The sequence below is a fragment of the Oncorhynchus masou genome, chromosome 22, assembly GCF_036934945.1.
Source record: "Oncorhynchus masou masou isolate Uvic2021 chromosome 22, UVic_Omas_1.1, whole genome shotgun sequence".
In the NCBI taxonomy this organism is placed as follows: domain Eukaryota; kingdom Metazoa; phylum Chordata; class Actinopteri; order Salmoniformes; family Salmonidae; genus Oncorhynchus; species Oncorhynchus masou.
Window position 1 is genome coordinate 30,168,862 of NC_088233.1, and position 22,874 is coordinate 30,191,735.

At 42.0% G+C, this 22,874-nt stretch overlaps 1 protein-coding gene across 1 annotated transcript in view; it reads right to left on the minus strand.

Moving 5' to 3' along the window:
• LOC135509307 (semaphorin-3ab-like) overlaps nt 1–22,606 on the minus strand; it is a 63,421-nt gene extending 40,815 nt beyond the window's left edge. Inside the window, exon 1 of the mRNA XM_064929843.1 lies at nt 22,310–22,606. Within this exon, the coding sequence (XP_064785915.1) occupies nt 22,310–22,415 (106 nt within the window). The 5' untranslated portion in view covers nt 22,416–22,606. The remainder of the gene's footprint in view (nt 1–22,309) is intronic.
• Between the last annotated feature and the right edge of the window lie 268 nt (nt 22,607–22,874).

Sequence of the window (22,874 nt, forward strand, 5' to 3'; positions counted from 1 at the left end):
AAAGTATAATTATAAATAATTTCAAAATCAGTGTATTTAAAATGTATGGATAGCCAGGGACACACTTCAACACTCAGACATTACTTACAAAAGATGCATTTTGTGATTTGTGAGTCCAACAGGTCATAGACAGTAGGGACGACCACTTGTTATCTTCATAAATGTAAACATTTTCCTGTCCTGCTCAGCACTCAAAATGTAACAAGTACTTTGGCTTGTCAGGGAAAATGTATTGAGTAAAAATATAATATTTTCTTTAGGAATGTAGTGAAGTAATAGTAAAAGTTGTCCAAAATATGAATAGCAAAGTACAGATACCCCATTACACTAATTAAGTACTACATTAAAGTATTTTTACTTAAGTACTTTATACCACTGGCCCTGACCAACTACCAAGTGTCTTTGCTGACATTTTCAACCTGTCCCTGACCAAGTCTACAATACCTACATGTTTCAAGCAGACCACCATAATCCCTGTGCCCAAGAACACCAAGGTAACCTGCCTTAAATGACTACCGATCTGTAGCACTCACGTCTGTAGCCATGAAGTGCTTTGAAAGGCTGGTCATATGAACATCATTATCCCAGGAACCCTAGACCCACCCAAATTTGCATAACGCCCCAACAGATCTACAGATGATGCAATCTCTATTGCACTCCACACTGCTCTTTTCCACCTGGACAAAAGGAACACCTACGTGAGAATGCTGTTCATTGACTACAGCTCAGCATTCAACACCATAGTGTCCTCAAAGCTCCTCACTAAGCTAAGGATCCTGGAACTTAACACCTGCCTCTGCAACTGGGTCCTGGAGTTCCTGACTGGCTGCCCCCAGGTGGTAAGGGTAGGTAGCATCACATCTGCCATGCTGATCCTTAACACGGGGGCCCCTCAGGGGTGCATGCTTATTCCCCTGCTTTTCTCTCTGTTCACCCATGACTGTGTGGCCAAGCACGACTCCAATACCATCATTAAGTTTGCTGACGACACAACGGTGGTAGGCCTGATCACCGACAACGATGAGATAGGTAGGAGGTCAGAGACCTGCCAGTGTGGTGCTGTCACGATTTCCGCCAAAGTCGGCTCCTCTCCTTGTTCGGGCGGCGTTCGGCGATCGGCGTTACCGGCTTTCTAGCCATCTCCGCTCCATTTCTCATACTTTTTCTCATACTTCTCATACTTTTGTTTTGTCTTGTTTCATACACACATGGTTTTCATTCCATAATCACACTGCGTGTATTCAGTCCTCTGTTCCCTTCCATGTCTTTGTGTGTAATTGTTTATTGGTTAATGGTCTATCTTCACGCGCTATACTTTTGTATTCATGTTCCATGTTTTATGGGCACTTAGATGTCATGTTGTGCCTATTTTTTGACCAGAATAAAAGTGTGCCTGTTTACTCTACTCTGCTCTCCTGCACCTGACTTTGCCTGCCTTACACAGCCTTAACAGGTGCCAGAACAACAAACTCTCCCTCAACGTGATCAAGACAAAGGAGAAGATTGTGGACTAAAGAAAAAGGAGGGCCGAGCACACCCCCATTCTCATTGACGAGGCTGTAGTGGATTATATTGAGAGCTTCAAGTTCCTTGTTGTCCACATCACCAACAAACTATCATGGTCCAAACAGACCCAGACAACCACACCTATTTCCCCTCAGGAGACTGAAAAGACTTGGCATGTGTCCTCAGATCTCATATCTTTAAAATGGTGTAAAATACTTGTATGTTTGAGTAATTTTAATTATGGGATTTCTGTTGTTTTGAATTTGGCGCCCTGCAATTTCACTGGCTGTTGGCGAGGTTCACGGCTTCCGACCGCAAGGCGCTACAGAGGGTAATGCGTACCTCCCAGTACATCACTGGGGCCAAACTTCCTGCCATCCTATACCAGGCAGTGTCAGAGGAAGGCCCTAGAAATTACCAAAGACTCCAGCCACCCTATTCATTGACTGTTCTCTCAGCTATGGTACAGCAAGCAGTACTAGAGAAAATTGTCTAGGTCCAAAAGGCTTCTTAATAGTTTTTACCCCCAAGCCATAAGACTGCTGAACATCTAATCAAACAGCTAATCTGTTTATTATCTGTGCATAGTCACTTTACCCTTACCTGCATGTACATATTACCTCAATAACCTTGATAACCCTGTACCCCCGTACATTGACTCGGTACTGGTACCCCGTATATAGTCTCATTATTTTAATTTTAATGTTGCTCTTTGATTTACATTTTTTGTTTTTTATAAACTATTATTTTTCTTAAAACAACATTGTTGGTTTAGGGCTTGTAAGTAAGTATTTTATTTGATAGCTATTGAGGAAAGCTAGGCAACCGTTACCTGTCTTTTATATCCGTTATAATATATATATTGAATTAATTTTATAAATTGATTGGCTGGGCTGTGGGACAGTGGATGTCCATTGATAAATCTAATGGAACTGTTAAAACAGGCATTACCTGTGAAATGCGGGGATTGTGGTGCTATAACTCCCTGCTTTCAACCAATCATCATCCAGATTCTAAACATCCCGTTTTATAATGCTTTGTAATAAATTGAAACGTTCATTAGTGACTGGGTCCTGATTGCCACATGATGTATGTAGTATGGATTATCTGTCTTTCTTTCTTGGAATAAATAACTGTGCACATCATTAATGTTTCACCAGGGAAAATGCCCCAATCTCTGATGTGTTTTTTTCTTTTGTCAGAAGCCCTGAGAAGGAGGGGAGAGGGAGGAGAAGGGAAGGAAGACGGGAGGAGAAGGGAAGGAAGACGAGAGGAAAAAGGAAGAGAATAGGGTAAATAAGAGTAAATGGACATGCAGTACAAACAAAGGCAATGGAAGAGAAAGATGGGAGTGACAGAGTAAGAGAGGGAGGGAGGGGGAGGAAGAAAGAGAGAGGAGGGAGCAATAAAGAGAGAGGGAGAGAGGGGGAGAAAGAAAGAGAGAGAGAGAGGGGGGAGAAAGAAAGAGAGAGGGAGAGAGGGGGAGAAAGAAAGAGAGAGAGGGGAGAAAGAAAGAGAGAGGGAGAGAGGGGGAGAAAGAAAGAGAGAGGGGGGAGAAATAAAGAGAGAGGGAGAGAGGGGGAGAAAGAAAGAGAGAGGAGGGAGAAAGAAAGAGAGAGGGAGAGAGAGACCTGCTGCTTGTAGTTAGAAACAGATTCCCTCAAGTGCCCTCAATTCTGCTCTGTCACAAACACACCACTGCTCCCACACACCCTCTCCCACACACCCTCTCCCACACACAGCCCAGCACTATTCCCCTCAGCTGCACACACACACACACACACACACACACACACACACACACACACACACACACACACACACACACACACACACACACACACACACACACACACACACACACACACACACACCCAAACAACCCGTTTCGTAATGCTCTGTAATAAATTAAAACGTTCATTAGTTACTGGGTCCTGATTGCCACATGATGTATGTAGTATGTATTATCTTTCTTTCTTTCTTTCTTGGAATAAATAACTGTGTACATCATTAATGTTTCATCATGGAAAATGTCCCACTCACTGAAGTGTGTTTTTATGTCAGAAGCCCTGAGAGGGAGGAGAGAGGGAGGGGAAGGGAAGTGAGACAAGGGAGGAAAATGGGAGAGAAGTGGGGAAAATAAGAGAAGGGAGAGATGGACATGCATTACAAAAAATGGAAGGGAAAATGAGTGAATGAAAGAAAAAGACGAGTGACAGAGTAAGAGAGGGAGGGAGGGGAGAAAGAGGAGAGAGGGAGAGAGAGACCTTCTGCTTGTAGTTAGAAACAGAATCCCTCAAGTGTCACAAACACACCAGAGTCCCCACACACCCTCTTACACAGCCCAGCACAATGTCCTCAGCCGCACGCACGCACGCACACACACACACACACACACACACACACACACACACACACACACACACACACACACACACACACACACACACACACACACACACACACACACACACACACACACACACACACACACACACACACTTGTAATAAATTGAAACTTTCATTAGTGACTGGGTCCTGAGTGCCACATGATGTACAGTTGAAGTCGGAAGTTTACATACACCTTAGGCAAGTACATTTAAACTCAGTTTTTCACAATTCCTGACATTTAATCCAAGTAAGAATTCCCTGTTTAAGGTCAGGTAGGATCACCGCTTTATTTTAAGGATGTGAAATGTCAGAATAATAGTAGAGAGAATGATTTACAGCTTTTTACAATCACTTTGGCACTAATTTCAGAACCTTGTCATTTTTCAAGACACAAAAACTGACAACCAGTGATCAAAATGCACATATTTCAAAACTCTAACACTTTTTCCAATTGCTTGGATACAATACACATGGAGCTAAGATCATTTGTTCATTGAACTAAAATCACCTGTTCAAAATGACACAACTTAACATCAAAGTATTACCATTTGAAAATGCAATTCACACATTACATCTGAGGTGACTGTCTGTTCATTTCGTTACAATGATCTAACTATCAATTGACACAACTGATCAAAATGATGTGTAACTGTTGCTTTAGTCTTAATGCATGTTTTACGGAAACTGACAAACAATATCCCATGTTTAGATCATGAAAGTTTCAGGATAACGAGATCCATTGACACCAATTACCGTGGAATATGAACCAATTGGACTACATTATCTATGGCTGTAATATTTCATCATCATTCTTTATCAGACACCGTTTCTATGGTCCCATGTACCATTTTTTCAGACCACGTTTTCAGATTTGACATTACTGTACACTTTATTAGGTACACCTATCAAGTACTGGGTAGGACCCCTTTTGCCTCCACAACAGCCTGAATTATTCATGGTGTTGTACGTTAAGAGATGCCATTCTGCATACCACTGTTTTAAACAGCTGTTATTTGAGTGTTTGTGGCCTTTCTGTTGTCTTGAATGAGTCTGGACATTCTCCTCTGACCTCTCTCATTAACAAGGTGTTTTTCTCCCACAGAAATGTCGCTCACTGAATGTGTTTTGTTTATCGCACCAGTCTCTGTAAACTCTAGAGACTGTAGTGCGTAAAAATCCCAGGAGGGCAGCTGTTTCTGAGATGCTGGAATCACCATGTGTGGCATCAACAATCATACCACGGTCAAAGTTGCTTAGATAACCGTTCTAATGTTAGGTTGAACAACCACTAAAGCGCTCTACTCAATATACTCTATATATTGAGTTGCAAGCAGCCACATAGTGTTCGCTGTTCGAATGTAACCTTCCTAGATGAGCTAAATAAGGTCTGTAGAGCTGATGGCATGACCTATGTCATTGTGTGGGATAATGTCAGGTGATGTCAGGTGAGGAACACTGCAGTTGACACTTTTCTGTAGTTTTTTCTTTTTTGTAGCTAATTACCTTTGCTTTGATTCAAGGAAACCTGTGATTTAATATTCTGTTCAATTAATCCACTGTGTCTGTAGTATTCTCTCTACTCGTCCTTTTACAGTGATGTATTTATATGAAGTAGCATAATAAAACATATTTTGTACTACAGTATTTAATGATTGTACAAACAACTACACAGTGAAACGATCGTTATGTTGTGTGTGGGTGATCTAAATAAATAATCCTATGGTATTTCATGATAAGTTAGTTATTTGAACCAATGATTCTGCAAGTGCAAGGTTTCTTTAAAGATATGAATGCATAATGCAATGTGTTGAACATTGGACAGCCTGTGTTACAAGTGATGACCGTTTTGAGTTTTGTGTCTAGAGTTTTGAAAAATGACCACAAAGTTCTGAAATTAGTGACAAAGTGATTGTAAAAAACGGTATTTTAGCTTTCATTTCTTTCATCACATTTCCAGTGGGTCAGAAGTTTACATACACTCACTCTAGTATTTGGTATCATGGACTTTAAATTGTTTAACTTGGGTCAAACGTTTCAGGTAGCCTTCCACAAGCTTCCCACAAAAAAAGCTGGGGAATTTTGGCCCATTCCTCCTGACAGAGCTGGTGTAACTGAATCAGGTTTGTAGGCCTCCTTGCTTGTGCACACTTTTTCAGTTCTGCCTACACATTTTCTATAGGATTGAGGTCAGGGCTTTGTGATGGCCACTCCAATACCTTGACTTTATTGTCCTTAAGCCATTTTGCCATAACTTTGGAAGTATGCTTGGGGTCATTGTCCATTTCGAAGACCCATTTGCAACCAAGCATTAACTTCCTGATTGATGTCTTGAATATATCCACAATATATCCACATAACTTTCCATCCTCATGACGCCATCTATTTTGTGAAGTTTTGTGAAGTTTCCTCCAAACATGACGATGGTCATTATGGCCAAAAGGTTCTATTTTTGTTTCATCAGACCAGAGGACATTTCTCCAAACAGTACGATCTTCGTCCCCATCTGCAGTTGCAAACCATAGTCTGTTTTTTTTATGGCGGTTTTGGAGCAATGGCTTCTTCCTTGCTGAGCAGCCTTTCAGGTTTTGTCCATATAGGACTCATTTTACTGTGGATGAAGATACTTTGTACCTGTTTCCTCCAGCATCTTCACAAGATCCTTTGCTGTTGTTCTGGGATTGACTTGCACTATTTGCACCAAAGTACATTAATCTCTAGGAGACGGAATGAGTGTCCTTCCTAAGCATTATGATGGCTGTGTGGTCTCATGGTGTTTATACTTGCATACTATTGTTTGTACAGATGAAAGTGGTACCTTCAGGCATTTGGAAATTACTCCCAAGGATGAACCAGACTTGTGGAGGACTACAATTGTTTTTCTGAGGTCTTGGCTGATTTCTTTTGATTTTCCCATGATGTCAAGCAAAGTGGCACTGAGTATGAAGGTAGGCCTTGAAATATATCAACAGGTACACCTCTAATTGACTCAAATTATGTCAATTAGCCTATCAGAAGCTTCCAAAGCCAAGAAATCATTTTCTGGAATGTTCCAAGCTGTTTAAAGGCACAGTCAACTTGGTGTATGTAAACTTCTGACCCACTGGAATTGTGATACAGTGAATAATAAGTGAAATCTGTCTGTAAACAATTGTTGGAAAAATGACTTGTGTCATGCACAACCTATTTGTCCTAACCGACTTGCCAAAACAATAGTTTGTTAACATGAAATTTGTGGAGTGGTTGAAAAATGAGTTTTAATGACTCCAACCTAAGTGTATGTAAACCTAACCATAAGATTCAACAACTGACATAAACTGAACTAGTTCCGCAGACATGTGACTAATCGAAATGGAATAATGTGCCCCTGATCAATGTGTGTTTGTGTGTGACGGTGTGGGGGGGGGGGGTCAAAATCAAAAGAAACAGTCAGTATCTGGCGTGGCCACCAGCTGCATTATGTACTGCAGTGCATCTCCTCCTCATGGACTGCACCAGATTTGACAGTTCTTGCTGTGAGATGTTACCTCACTCTTCCACCTGCAAGTTAACAGACATTTCTGGGGGGAATGGCCCTAGCCCTCACCCTCGGATCCAACAGGTCCCAGATGTGCTCAATGGGATTGAGATCCGGGCTCTTCGCTGGCCATGGCAGAACGCGGACATTCCTGTCTTGCAGGAAATCACGCACAGAATGAGCAGTATGGCTGCTGGTATTGTCATGTTGGAGGGTCATGTCAGCATGAGCCTGCAGGAAGGGTACCACATGAGGGAGGAGGATCTCTTCCCTGTAATGCACGGCGTTGACATTGCCTGCAATGACAACAAACTCATTTCGATGATGCTGTGACACACCGCCCCAGACAATAACAGACCCTCCAAATCGATCCCGCTCCAGAGTACAGGCCTCGGTGTAACGCTCATTGCTTTAAGGAGAAACGCAAATCCGACCATCACCCCTGGTGAGACAAAACCGCGAGTCGTCAGGAAAGAGCACTTTTTGCCAGTCCTGTCTGGTCCAGTGACAGTGGGTTTGTGCCCATAGGCAACGTTGTTTCTGGTGATGTCTGGTGAGGACCTGCCTTACAAAAGGCCTACATGCCCTCAGTCCAGCCTCTCTAAGCCTATTCCAGACAGTCTGAGCACTGATGGTGGGATTGTGCATTCTGTACCTGTCCCGCAGGTGTGATATTCAGATGTACCGATCCTGTGCAGGTGTTGTTACACGTGGTCTGCCACTTCGAGGATGATCAGCTGTCCATCCTGTCTCCCTGTAGCGCTGTCGTAGGCATCTCACAGTACAGACATTGCAATTTATTGCCCTGGCCACATCTGCAGTCTTCATTCCTCCTTGCAGCATGCTTAAGGCACGTTGACGCAGGTGAGCAGGGACCCTGGGCATCTTTCTTTTGGTGTTTTTCAGAGTCAGTAGAAAGGCCTCTTTAGTGTCATAAGTTTTCAGAACTGACCTTAATTGCCTACCGTCTGTAAGCTGTTTGTCTTAACGACAGTTCCACAGGTGCATGTTCATTGTTTATGGTTCATTGAACAAGCATGGAGAACAGTGTTTAAACCCTTTACAATGAAGATCTGTGAAGTGAATTGGATTTTTATGAATTATCTTTGAAAGACAGGGTCCTGAAAAAGGGATGCTTCTTTTTTGCTGAGTTTTTAAAATCTTTCTTTCTTGTATAAAATAACTGTACATCATTAATGTTTCATCAGGGAAAATGCCCCACTCTCTGAAGTGTGTTTTTTATGTCTGAAGCCCTGAGAGGGAGGGGAGAGGGAGGGGAAGGGAAGTGAGACAAGGGAGGAAAAAGAGGGAGAAGTGGGGAAAATAAGAGAAGGGAGGGATGGACATGCATTACAAAAAAAGGCAATGTAAGGGAAAATGTGTGAATGAAAGAAAAAGATGCGTGACAGAGTGAGGGAGGGAGGGGAAGAAAGAGGAGAGAGAGACCTTCTGCTTGTAGTTAGAAACAGAATCCCTCCAGTGCCCTCAATTCTGCTCTGTCACAAACACACCAGAGCTCCCACACACACACAGCCGAGCACAATTCCCCTCAGGCGCACACACGCAGTCACCTGAACAAACAACGAGAACAGGTATGTGTTACTGTAATCCTACTGTATATGCTATCCACCATGTGAAAAGGAAACAGTTAAATTGCAGAGAGCCCAGGCTGCTTTTCGTATAAACAGTGGTGGCAGACATGTAGAAAGCCAGTCTGGAAATCATAGTTGTGTTCTAATACTCATACGAACCGTACTATTTGTGACCTAAATTGAGTATATACAGTGCCTTGCGAAAGTATTCGGCCCCCTTGAACTTTGCGACCTTTTGCCACATTTCAGGCTTCAAACATAAAGATATAAGACTGTATTTTTTTGTGAAGAATCAACAACAAGTGGGACACAATCATGAAGTGGAACGACATTTATTGGATATTTCAAACTTTTTTAACAAATCAAAAACTGAAAAATTGGGCGTGCAAAATTATTCAGCCCCCTTAAGTTAATACTTTGTAGCGCCACCTTTTGCTGCGATTACAGCTGTAAGTCGCTTGGGGTATGTCTCTATCAGTTTTGCACATCGAGAGACTGAAATTTTTTCCCATTCCTCCTTGCAAAACAGCTCGAGCTCAGTGAGGTTGGATGGAGAGCATTTGTGAACAGCAGTTTTCAGTTCTTTCCACAGATTCTCGATTGGATTCAGGTCTGGACTTTGACTTGGCCATTCTAACACCTGGATATGTTTATTTTTGAACCATTCCATTGTAGATTTTGCTTTATGTTTTGGATCATTGTCTTGTTGGAAGATAAATCTCCGTCCCAGTCTCAGGTCTTTTGCAGACTCCATCAGGTTTTCTTCCAGAATGGTCCTGTATTTGGCTCCATCCATCTTCCCATCAATTTTAACCATCTTCCCTGTCCCTGCTGAAGAAAAGCAGGCCCAAACCATGATGCTGCCACCACCATGTTTGACAGTGGGGATGGTGTGTTCAGATGAATGAGCTGTGTTGCTTTTACGCCAAACATAACGTTTTGCATTGTTGCCAAAAAGTTCAATTTTGGTTTCATCTGACCAGAGCACATTCTTCCACATGTTTGGTGTGTTTCCCAGGTGGCTTGTGGCAAACTTTAAACAACACTTTTTATGGATATCTTTAAGAAAGGGCTTTCTTCTTGCCACTCTTCCATAAAGGCCAGATTTGTGCAATATACGACTGATTGTTGTCCTATGGACAGAGTCTCCCACCTCAGCTGTAGATCTCTGCAGTTCATCCAGAGTGATCATGGGCCTCTTGGCTGCATCTCTGATCAGTCTTCTCCTTGTATGAGCTGAAAGTTTAGAGGGACGGCCAGGTCTTGGTAGATTTGCAGTGGTCTGATACTCCTTCCATTTCAATATTATCGCTTGCACAGTGCTCCTTGGGATGTTTAAAGCTTGGTAAATCTTTTTGTATCCAAATCCGGCTTTAAACTTCTTCACAACAGTATCTCGGACCTGCCTGGTGTGTTCCTTGTTCTTCATGATGCTCTCTGCGCTTTTAACGGACCTCTGAGACTATCACAGTGCAGGTGCATTTATACGGAGACTTGATTACACACAGGTGGATTGTATTTATCATCATTAGTCATTTAGGTCAACATTGGATCATTCAGAGATCCTCACTGAACTTCTGGAGAGAGTTTGCTGCACTGAAAGTAAAGGGGCTGAATAATTTTGCACGCCCAATTTTTCAGTTTTTGATTTGTTAAAAAGTTTGAAATATCCAATAAATGTCGTTCCACTTCATGATTGTGTCCCACTTGTTGTTGATTCTTCACAAAAAAAATACAGTTTTATATCTTTATGTTTGAAGCCTGAAATGTGGCAAAAGGTCGCAAAGTTCAAGGGGGCCGAATACTTTCGCAAGGCACTGTACAGTGGGGCAAAAAATGATTTAGTCAGCCACCAATTGTGCAAGTTCTCCCACTTAAAAAGATGAGAGAGGCCTGTAATTTTCATCATAGGTACACTTCAACTATAACAGACAAAATGAGACAAATAAATTATGGTGGAAAATAAATATTTGGTCACCAACAAACAAGCAAGATTTCTGGCTCTCACAGACCTGTAACTTCTTCTTTAAGAGACTCCTTTGTCCTCCACTCGTTACCTGTATTAATGGCACCTGTTTGAACTTGTTATCAGTATAAAATACACCTGTTCACAACCTCAAACAGTCACACTCCAAACTCCACTATGGCCAAGACCAAATAGCTGTCAAAGGACACCAGAAACAAAATTGTAGACCTGCACCAGGCTGGGAAGACTGAATCTGCAATAGGTAAGCAGCTTGGTTTGAAGAAATAAACTGTGGGAGCAATTATTAGGAAATGGAAGATATACAAGACCACTGATAATCTCTCTCGAAACTCAACTCATCGTGTTTGGAGGACAAAGAATGCTGAGTTGCATCCAAAGAACACCATACCTACTGTGAAGCATGGGGGTGGAAACATCATGCTTTGGGGCTGTTTTTCTGCAAAGGGACCAGGACAACTGATCCATTTAAAGGAAAGAATGAATGGGGCCATGTATCGTGAGATTTTGGGTGATAACCTCCTTCCATCAGCAAGGGCATTGAAGATGAAACGTGGCTGGATCTTTCAGCATGACAATGATCCCAAACACACCGCCCGGGCAACGAAGGAGTGGCTTCTTAAGAAGCATTTCAAGGTCCTGGAGTGGCCTAGCCAGTCTCCAGATCTCAACCCCATAGAAAATCTTTGGAGGGAGTTGAAAGTCCGTGTTGCCCAGCAACAGCCCCAAAACATCACTGCTTTAGAGGAGATCTGCACGGAGGAATGGGCCAAAATACCAGCAACAGTGTGTGAAAACCTTGTGAAGACTTACAGAAAACGTTTGACCTCTGTCATTGCCAACAAAGGGTATATAACAAAGTATTGAGATAAACTTCTGTTATTGACCAAATACTTATTTTCCACCATAATTTTCAAATAAATTCATTAAAATTCCTACAATGTGATTATCTGGATTTTTTTTCTAATTTTGTCTCTCATAGTTGAAGTGTACCTATGATGAAAATTACAGGCCTCTCTCATCTTTTTAAGTAGGAGAACTTGCACAATTGTTGGCTGACTAAATACTTTTTTGCCCCACTGTATATCATGTTTATTGGTCATAATATGCCAAAAATTCCCGGATGTTGTACTACATTTGCCAAAATACAAAGTATACAAGCATTAGACACTATTTCTGTGCTTTTAGGGCCTATCATGCAATCCTTCAGAAAATCGGGGTGGCTTCACAACCTTTTTAGTTTTGAATTAAATGGAGGAAAATATCCAGCCAAAGTCCAATGAGAGCACATACAAATCAATTGCTTTAACTAATTGCAAATGTTAAGATAATGTTCAGCAACATAATTAAACAATGACAGTATATAAACCAGTATATAAACTATATGCTAACTACACAATGTTTATTGACTTGATTTTTCCTGTCTTAGTTTAGTTGTGCATTCTCAATGGACATTTGGGTGCATTCGGAAATTCGCTCTGGCTATCTACTCCGATTTCAGAGCACACTTGTTTGAGTGTACCAGAGCTCAGAATAACTGATTAATTTATGAACACTCAACACCCGTGTCAGTAAACGTAGGCATTAAAGCGTAATTAAATTGTTGCCAGCAGCACAAACACTAACACTCTGGATAACTTGAAAACAGCCTAACCAGCTCTGCTAGGGCAAGTAAAATGGTCAGATTGAGGTGTTCTCTCATTTGTGTCTGGAAGTAGCTAACCAGTTAGCTTGGGTGCTTGACTGCCATTGTAAAGTCGTAACGCTTGGATCAACACTACTGCTTGGATAAACACTACTCCTCGGCCAGAACGTCCATTGATACTGCCTGGCAGTGTGCGCTCTGAATGCTCCGAGAGCGAAACACTCAATTTACAAAACGGACACTGAGCGCACTCCAGATTGAATTTAATAACACTCAGTTGTAAAATGTCTAGCTACTAATTTATCATGCTAACAAGCTAGCAAGAGTTTGCATAGCAACCGCATCAACTTCTGGTACAGGCGAAGCGTATGCTCAACTGAAAGGACACCGTTCACTTACAGTATACTACAATGAACTAATAGTATATACTCATTAAGTAGGTAGAATACAGTATGTTGTATGGGTATTCAAACACAGTTCTAGTCAACACCACACACAGCTCAGGTGAGTGTGTTTGTGTGGGACTAGCATCCATGGAAACCATCCATTCACCAGAGTATTGTGAGATTAAACCAATAAACGGATACATTGACACACTCACAAGCTCAAGCTCATGTGGATGCACAAAATCTTATCACTATTTTAATCATCAAAATGAACTCAGCCATTTTAGAGACTCCTAGCCCTACTATTCACCCCCTATCTGCATATGGGTTACTCAACCTTCCACCCTCTTCTCTCACCCTGTTAGGATACAGCTGTATTTTTATTACAATGGATCTTAGGTGGAGGGAGTGAGAGGAAAGGAGAGAAAAATGGCGAAGGCAAATGGAGGCAAAAAAATCAACAGTCTTGTGTGAGACTGATGAACTATTTTACCCTACATTCCTTCTCTTTCACTCTCTTTCTGGGTTGGAGGGCATAGGGAGTGTTATTTAGTGCTGCCATAGAAAATATCTAAACAAAACATGAACCAGTAGTGTATGGAGTTCTATATCTCAGGGCTTTGTTCCTATAGATCAGTTTATAGCCGCATGGCTGGCAGTCCGCTCGGTGACAGATAAAGCATATCCTGATCATTTCAGACTCCAGAGGCCTACTCTATGTATCAGTTGAGGAGTTACTGAGGTAACTTCGGTCAACTCTGGAGTTCAACGCGGGATGACCGGTACTACAAAAGTGGCTCACCTTTTAGCTAGGTACACCAATGTCAACTTATCCTTTAGAACTAACCTGCTTTTTGTAAAAACATTCATATGTTAAAACACTTATTACCCGTGGTGACCTGTCATTCAGGATAGAACCTGTTTTGAGCCAATTGTTTTGCAATACACATTCAAAAGTTTGGGGTCACTTAGAAATGTCCTCGTTTTCCCATGAAAACATACATGAAATTAATTTCAAAATGAATAAGAACGTCACACTGGTGTAAAGGATTTGGAAACAGGTGCAGGAACACATCTGGGGTTTTAATACATCCAAAATAAACATACAAAACACTGGGATGTACCCAAACAAAAAAGCAAGGGTAAACCTCAAAGAACGACACCCGTAATATACAATGCACAAAACACACAGCACATGCTGAGCCACCGCATAGGTACTCACACGACCAACGGACATGGGAACAATAATCTACAGCTCAATGGGGCACCAAAGGGCACATTTATACAAACACAATCAGTGAGGAACTGGAACCAGGTGTGTGTAATGACAGTTCAGTGCAGCCTGGAAGGCCTGTGACTTGGACCTCCGGAACTGGTGAACAGAAGGAGCAGCAGTACCGGGGGGATTTGTGACAAGGAAATATAGTCAAGACGTTGACAAGGTTATAAATAATGATTTTTAATTTAAATAATAATTGTGTCCTTCAAACTTTGCTTTCGGCAAAGAATCCTCCATTTGCAGCAATTACAGCCTTGCAGACCTTTGGCATTCTAGTTGTCAATTTGCTAAAGTAACCCCATGCTTCCTGAAGCACCTTCCACAAGTTGGATTGGCTTGATGGGCACTTCTTACGTACCATACGGTCAAGCTGCTCCCATAACAGCTCAATAGGGTTGAGATCCGGTGACTGCTGGCCACTCCATTATAGACAGGATACCAGCTAACTGCTTCTTCCCTAAATAGTTATTGCATAGTTTGGAGCTATGCTTTTGGGTCATTGTCCTGTTGTAGGGGGAAATTGTCTCCAATTAAGCACCGTCCACAGGGTATGGCATGGCGTTGCAAAATGGAGTGATAGCCTTCCTTCTTCAAGATCCCTTTTACCCTGTACAAATCTCCCACGTTACCACCACCAAAGTAACCCCAGACCATCACATTGCCTCCACCGTGCTTGATAGATGGCGTCAAGCACTCCTCCAGCATCTTTTCATTTTGTCTGCGTCTCACAAATGTTCTTCTTTGTGATCCAAACACCTCAAACTTAGATTTGTCTGTCCATAACACTTTTTTCCAATCTTCCTCTGTCCAGTGTCTGTGTTCTTTTGCCTATCTTAATCTTTTATTTTTATTGGCCAGTCTGAGATATAGCGTTTTCTTTGCAACTCTGCCTAGAAGGCCAGCATTCCGGAGTCGGCTCTTCACTGTTGACATTGAGACTAGTGTTTTGCGGGTACTATTCAATAAAGCTGCCAGTTGAGGACTTGTGAGGCGTCTGTTTCTCAAACGAGACACTCTAATGTACTTGTCCTCTTGCTCAGTTGTGCACCGGGGCCTCCCATTCAGCTGTGCTAACATATTTGCAAAAGGGTTTTCTAATGATTGATTAGCCTTTTAAAATGATAAACTTGGACTAGCTAACACAATGTGCCATTGGAACACAGGAGTGATGGTTGCTGATAATGGGACTCTGTATGCCTATGTAGATATTCCATAAAAAAATCAGCCGTTTCCAGCTACAATAGTCATTTACAACGTTAACAATGTCTACACTGTATTTCTGATCAATTTGATGTTATTTTAATGGACAAAAAAATGGCTTTTCTATCAAAAACAAGGAAACGTCTAAGTGACCCCAAACGTTTGACCAGTAGTGTATGCATACAGTGGGGCAAAAAAGTATTTAGTCAGCCACCAATTGTGCAAGTTCTCCCACTTAAAAAGATGAGAGAGGCCTGTAATTTTCATCATAGGTACACTTCAACTATGAGAGACAAAATTAGAAGAAAAAAAATCCAGAAAATCACATTGTAGGATTTTTAATGAATTTATTTGAAAACTATGGTGGAAAATAAGTATTTGGTCAATAACAAAAGTTTATCTCAATACTTTCAACTCCCTCCAAAGATTTTCTATGGGGTTGCTGATGAAAGGAGGATTTCACTCAAAATCTCACGATACATGGCCCCATTCATTCTTTCCTTTACACGGATCAGTTGTCCTGGTCCCTTTGCAGAAAAACAGCCCCAATGCATGATGTTTCCACCCCCATGCTTCACACTAGGTATGGTGTTCTTTGGATGCAACTCAGCATTCTTTGTCCTCCAAACACGACGAGTTGAGTTTTTACCAAAACATTATATTTTGGTTTCATCTGACCATATGACCTTCTCCCAATCTTCTTCTGGATCATCCAAATGTTCTCTAGCAAACTTCAGACGGGCCTGGACATGTACTGGCTTAAGCAGGGGGACACATCTGGCACTGCAGAATTTGAGTCCCTGGTGGGGTAGTGTGTTACTGATGGTAGCCTTTGTTACTTTGGTCCCAGCTCTCTGCAGGTCATTCACTAGGTCCCCCCGTGTGGTTCTGGGATTTTTGCTCACCGTTCTTGTGATCATTTTGACCCCACTGGGTGAGATCTTGCGTGGAGCCCCAGATCGAGGGAGATTATCAGTGGTCTTGTATGTCTTCCATTTCCTAATAATTGCTCCCACAGTTGATTTCTTCGAACCAAGCTGCTTACCTATTGCAGATTCAGTCTTCCCAGCCTGGTGCAGGTCTACAATTTTGGTTCTGGTGTCCTTTGACAGCTCTTTGGTCTTGGCCATAGTGGAGTTTGGAGTGTGACTGTTTGAGGTTGTGGACAGGTGTCTTTTATACTGATAACAAGTTCAAACAGGTGACATTAATACAGGTAACGAGTGGAGGACTGTGGAGCCTCTTAAATAAGAAGTTACAGGTCTGTGAGAGCCAGAAATCTTGCTTGTTTGTAGGTGACCAAATACTTATTTTCCACCATAATTTGCAAATAAATTCATTAAAAATCCTACAATGTGATTTTCTGGATATTTTTTCTCATTTTGTCTGTCAAAGTTGAAGTGTACCTATGATGAAACAGACCTCTCTCATCTTTTTAAGTGGGAGAACTTGCCCAATTGGTGGCTGACTAAATACTTTTTTGCCCCACTGTAAATACATTTTGGGGGAGGGGGGTTGTCTGTTTCGCAAGTTATTTTTGCATTATATGTGTCACATATCAGTTTGCAAACAATGTAAAAAAAAATATATATATATATATATCATTGAGTTAATAAAGCCGGATTCAAACAGCCAGCTTTAAAATGCAGGTGTTCCAGCGTCGCTCAGTGCTTTCTGCTGTGGTGGGGCAGGCCAGCAGAAAATAGGAGCATTGCACCATGATTGGCTCAGCATTGCACCGTGATTGGCTCAGTGTTCTGTCACTCATGGAGACACTACGTCACACACTTTAGTCACACCGTTAGTCACACCGTGCTTCTATACCTACATGTCTTGCTGTTTGGGGTTTTAGGCTGGGTTTCTGTACAGCACTTTGATATATCAGCTGATGTAAGAAGGGCTATATAAATACATTTGATTTGATTTAGTAAGGGTACACATCAAGAATGTGAGCCCTTTGAGTTCTGCCATAGACTTAGATTGAAAGTGTCCTTCCAAGAAGGCTCAAGGTCATTGGCCACAATTACGTTATATCTACAGTAGCTTTGTTTGGACTGATCATGTCATCTGTTGTCATCAAGTTGTCATGAAGCCTGAGCTCGAGTGGGTAGCTAACTGATGCTGGCTGGTTTCAGAAAACCCTGAGTACATCTTGTTTCCTTCATAGCATACTCTTCATGTTATTTTGCTGTTTTTTGGGAGGGGGGAGTATAGTCAATGACCAATGAAGTGTTCTAGATGCTGCAATACCATCACATTAGTCACTGTCCACAACACCACATGCAGACATATTTCAGCATGTCATCTGTCTCTGTGGGATGCTGATGGGTAAAGCTTAGACAAATAACTACATCATTGTCTGAATAGGTAAATAAAAAACATAAAAATAAATACAAATCTATGAAGGTGACTATGAAAGTTCCCATTAACACAACAGGAGATTTCACACATTCTTGTCTGCATGGTTGGGATGTGTAGAGAGGCAAGCCCATGTAATACAGTCCCACCCCCACTCCAGTGTTTGTGTGATACTGACCTATGGAGAACCTCTCTGTCTCACACACACACAGAGAAACCCAACCTTGGTCTCTAGATTCTCTACATACTTATGGACTAAACATTTTAAAAGAACCTTCCTCATTCCATGCCCTAATTAAAAGTCTATTCACACCGAGACAAACCCAGAGGATAACATTACTACAATAAGATTTGCATGACCTCAGGAGGAGAGAGAGATGGAGAGAGAGAAAGAGGGAGAGATTTGTTTTCTTTTTGCAATTCAGTGGCTTTTGTTTTTGTGAGGTTAGACCTTGGCTGGTGTTGTTCAGTGGTTTATTGTTTTAAACATCGGCTTTTGTTTTTGTGAGGTTAGATCTTGGCTGGTGTCTGCTGTATGAGAGAATATGTGTTGTGTGAGTATGCATGTGCATGAGTGTTTATGTTACGTGTGTGTGTGTGTGTGTGTGTGTGTGTGTGTGTGTGTGTGTGTGTGTGTGTGTGTGTGTGTGTGTGTGTGTGTGTGTGTGTGTGTGTGTGTGTGTGTGTGTGTGTGTGTGTGTGGACATGTTTAACTATACTTGTGGGGACCAGAAGTACCCAAAAGGATAGTGAACTAACCAAAATCTGACCAACTGAGGACATTTTGTTGTTCCCCCCCGAGGTCAAATACTATTTCTAGGGGGTTTAGGCTTAAGGTTAGAATTAGGACTGAATTGCGTCCCCCCCCACAAGGTTAGCTCTACAAGACTGTGTGTGTGTGTGTGTGTGTGTGCGTGCGTGCGAACGTGTTTGTTCGGGGGTGGGGGGGGGGGGTGCTCTTGGATGCGGGTATCAAAGGGGTGGACAGGTCTGACAGAGACAGAGCTCCTGGAAGTCCCCTCACCGGCCATTAAACTAAAGTACCCTTTTTTTCACTCTCCTTCCCTCTCACTTCTTCTCCTTCATAATCTCCTGGCTAGGACACATGTATGACATGTATGACATACTGTACAGCTAAGTTTAAGTTCCTATGTCCCTGGCAGTGTATAGACCCCATTAAGACCACACCTCAGATGACCAGGATCACATCTTTCTCTGTCCTGTTCCTCTACTACCCTTTCGTCTTGTAGTCCTATAGTCATGCTGTTGTTACAGTTGGACCTGGAGGGGTAATGTTTAGGTAACATCCCACCATGCTCCCCGTCCCCTTCCCTGCCGCCCTGTCCTACTGCCCTCTGCAGTTGGGGTTAGGATGTGAGGGAGGTGGTTGGGGGGTGAACAGTGGATCCCCCCCATGTGCCCTACTGTGCTAATGTTTGTGTGTGTGTGTGTGTGGGGGGGGGGGATGTGTATGCATGTGTGTGCAGAGTGCCGCCTGTAGGGATCAGGGTCTCTACACTTGCCGGACCTGTCGGTCACAGAGAACAGACCTTGGCAACAACCAACCCCACACTCAGAAGCCACAGACACAGACACACACACCTCACATCTCACTCCACACATGTTTAGCAATGCCAAACATTAATTGACCTTTTATCCACAGCTGTATGTAAGCCTATATTCATAATTGAAAACTCAGAATGAATGGGTCCATATCATTAACAGAGACTGTCTCTCTACCCTGTTCTTTGTGCAGGTCTGCTATTTGTGTGTTGTTCCATCCAAGTACAGTAGTTCAGCTGTGTTTTGTATGTGTAGTGCTGTGGTCTAATAGAGAAATCACAGAGGGCGTGATATAGAGATGACTGATACACACACACACAGGTATCATCATCTACTGATGGCCAAAGTGTGTGAGAATGTGTGTGTGTGTGTGTGTGTGTGTGTGTGTGTGTGTGTGTGTGTGTGTGTGTGTGTGTGTGTGTGTGTGTGTGTGTGTGTGTGTGTGTGTGTGTGTGTGTGTGTGTGTGTGTGTGTGTGTGTGTGTGTGCGTGTGTGTGCGTGTGTAAGTGTGTTCGTATGCGCGTGTATAATTATGATTGTGGTGGTGCTGAGAAAGAAATGTCTCTGTTTGAGACAGCCATCTGTTAAGACAGACTCACACCATTCATCCTCAACGTAATTACCATGCAGGGAACGACAGAGCGGAAAAACGGCAACCAGGAATATGAGAGGGAGAGACGGATAGACAGATTAACGATACTTCACTTAACCACTGGCAAGTCACTCTGGCATGTCTCTTCATTAACAAACTGAAAACAGTAGACAGCAGAGAATATTGTACACTCATACACATTGCTGAGTCCAAGATACTTTGAGATTCCTATGACAGATTGAATCCTTGGTTCTTCTGAGTTATCTGAACTCCTTCAGATGAGAAATCAGGCCTAGGCCAAAGCAAGGAAAACTGACTCTGTAGTGGACTAGAAATCTTTCAGATGAGAAACAGATGTACTATCTTGATTAGGAAAGCTAAATCAAGCTACTTTTTAAGCTCTATCCCTGACTCTGCTGGTGATCCTTCTGAAGTTTGTAAACAGTAAATGCACTGAAGAGTACAAATTCCTCTTCTTCCCAAGCAAGTTCTGTCTGACTGGCGTCATAACTGAGAAGAATGGGATAAGTGATGCGTTTAATCATCATGTTATCTCTGCAGGCTTTTTACTTGAGAGAAACGGTGGTGCAGTTGACCCTGGTCAGCTCTTCTCTACGCCAGCCTCAAGCTGACTCAATGGTTAACCCATCAACTTCTAGTGAATCTTTGTTTTCATTTGAACAATTTACTCTCTCTGGTGCTAGATGCCTTGATTAAGATTGATGTAAAAAAAAAAATCCTCTGGGGCTGATATGCTTGATCCATTTTTGCTGCAGCTCACCTGATTGCTGAATCATTAACCTATATTTTTTATCCTGAATATTATATCTGGAATTATCCCCAAGGTTTGGAAGGTGGCCCATGTATTCCCCCTTCACAAAGGTGGTAACCCTTGTGACCTAAATAATTATTGGCCTATTTCTAAACTATCTTGCCTAGCTAAAATATTAGAGTCCTTGATTAAATCTCTGCTAAGATCTTTCTTGTCTTTGAAATTTATTCCAAATGTACATCAGCCTGGTTTTAGACCAGGTCATAGCAATATATCTACTGCATTCCTAGTTATAAATTATGATAAATTAGGTTTCCTGGATATTACTAAAGGTGTCCCGCAGAGGTCGATTCTGGGTACTGTACTTTTTACTGTTTACATTAACAATATAGACTTGTCTGTAAAAAAAAACTCCTCTTGTATGACAATGATACTGTTGTGTCGTCAGCAAACGTAATGATGGTGTTGGAGTCGTGCTTGGTCACTCAGTCTTGGGTAGACAGGGAGAACGGGTGGGGACTAATCACGCACCCCTGTTGAGGATCAGCGTGGCACATCTGTTGTTACTTTCACCTCTAGAGCAATTCAGAAACCTGATTGAGGACCTTTTTACAGATTACTTTTTTATGATTGTGTTTTTCTTTCTGCTTGCGTTTAGTATTTTCTGTAATTTATAATTCAGGTCTCATCTGTAAAAGAGACCTTGGTCTCAGTATGACTCTCTGTTAAAATAAAGGTTACCCATGACAACACAGTGGAAATAGTATAAAATAGTATAAAATCAATTTTAGTGTATAGTTTTCTAGAGATGGACATCAGAACAGATCGATGTATCTCACAGAGCTGGTAACAGTGTATGTTCAATAAATATCTAACAGATTCAATCCAGTGGGATCTAACAGATTCTTACATATCCACTCTGATACATATCTCCTCTGATCTGAAGGTCTACATGGTCAGTAATTATATTTTGTAACAGATCCTACTATGTTCAGTAAGCATGTCTTTGATCAGCCATATGGCACATGGAATTCTGAGGAAGAAAGTTGTGTACCTACGCACATCAAACATATCTCAGATGCAGAGTACATAGGCTATCAATGTGGTTTCCTTTTCAATCCCATGCATATGGCAGACACATATCTTACATTCTCGGTAAAAAATGTAAATTGATGCTGAAAATGTGCCGTATAAAGCCAAATACATAAAACATTTTAAAAGCAACCAAACAACATCATGGAAATATGTGTTGCACTTTATGTTGACACACACTTTAGCAGAAATGCCGTATCACAGTCAATCTTTAGTAGTTTAGTGAATCACTTATTTCTCAACTCAGACAGACACAGGCACCAGCAGAAACCTCTATCCCTGCTGGATATGCATACAGACAAGTATGAATATAGAGCAGCTGGTAAGAACAGAGTAAGCATAGATTATTCTTCTTTTAAGATAGCTTTAGAGTAATAGTAGAAAGAGGGAAGAAATATGGTACAGTAAGTGTCAAGGTAAATGAATAAGACTCACCTTTATAAGAGAGTTTTAGCCTGGGCATATTGCTCTTCGTCTTCTGTGCTCCAGAAATAACCACCATCCCACACAGCAACACCACCATGCCCCAGAAAGAGGCCATGATCCTGGGGAGAGAGAGGCCAGACAGGTACCTGAAGAACCAGTCCTCCGGAACACAGAATAGATGTCAGCAGAACCAGGATCAGTCCCAGATCAGGGGTAGAGTTTCCAGAAAATAAAAAAGTTTTGAAATACCGTGAAACAGAAGTCTGTTCAGTCCAGTAATTTTGCAAAACTGGACCAGAACCTGTCCTACGTTCAGGGGTTATGGGTCAGGGGTTCCAGAGACACAGAACCTGAAAATGGAGTAGGGGTATGGGTAAGTGCTATAGACAGCCAGTCTAAGCAAGCCAAACAGAACCGTATCAAACCGAACTAAGTGGAACTGAACCAAGCTGAACCGGACCCACACAGCAGACTCATACCACCTCAATGTTGGAGGTCAGAGGCAAGGGGAGTCCCACCATACCGATCCCGGGGAGAGTGAGGGGAGCTGGGCTAGAGATCAGTCTTTACGTGG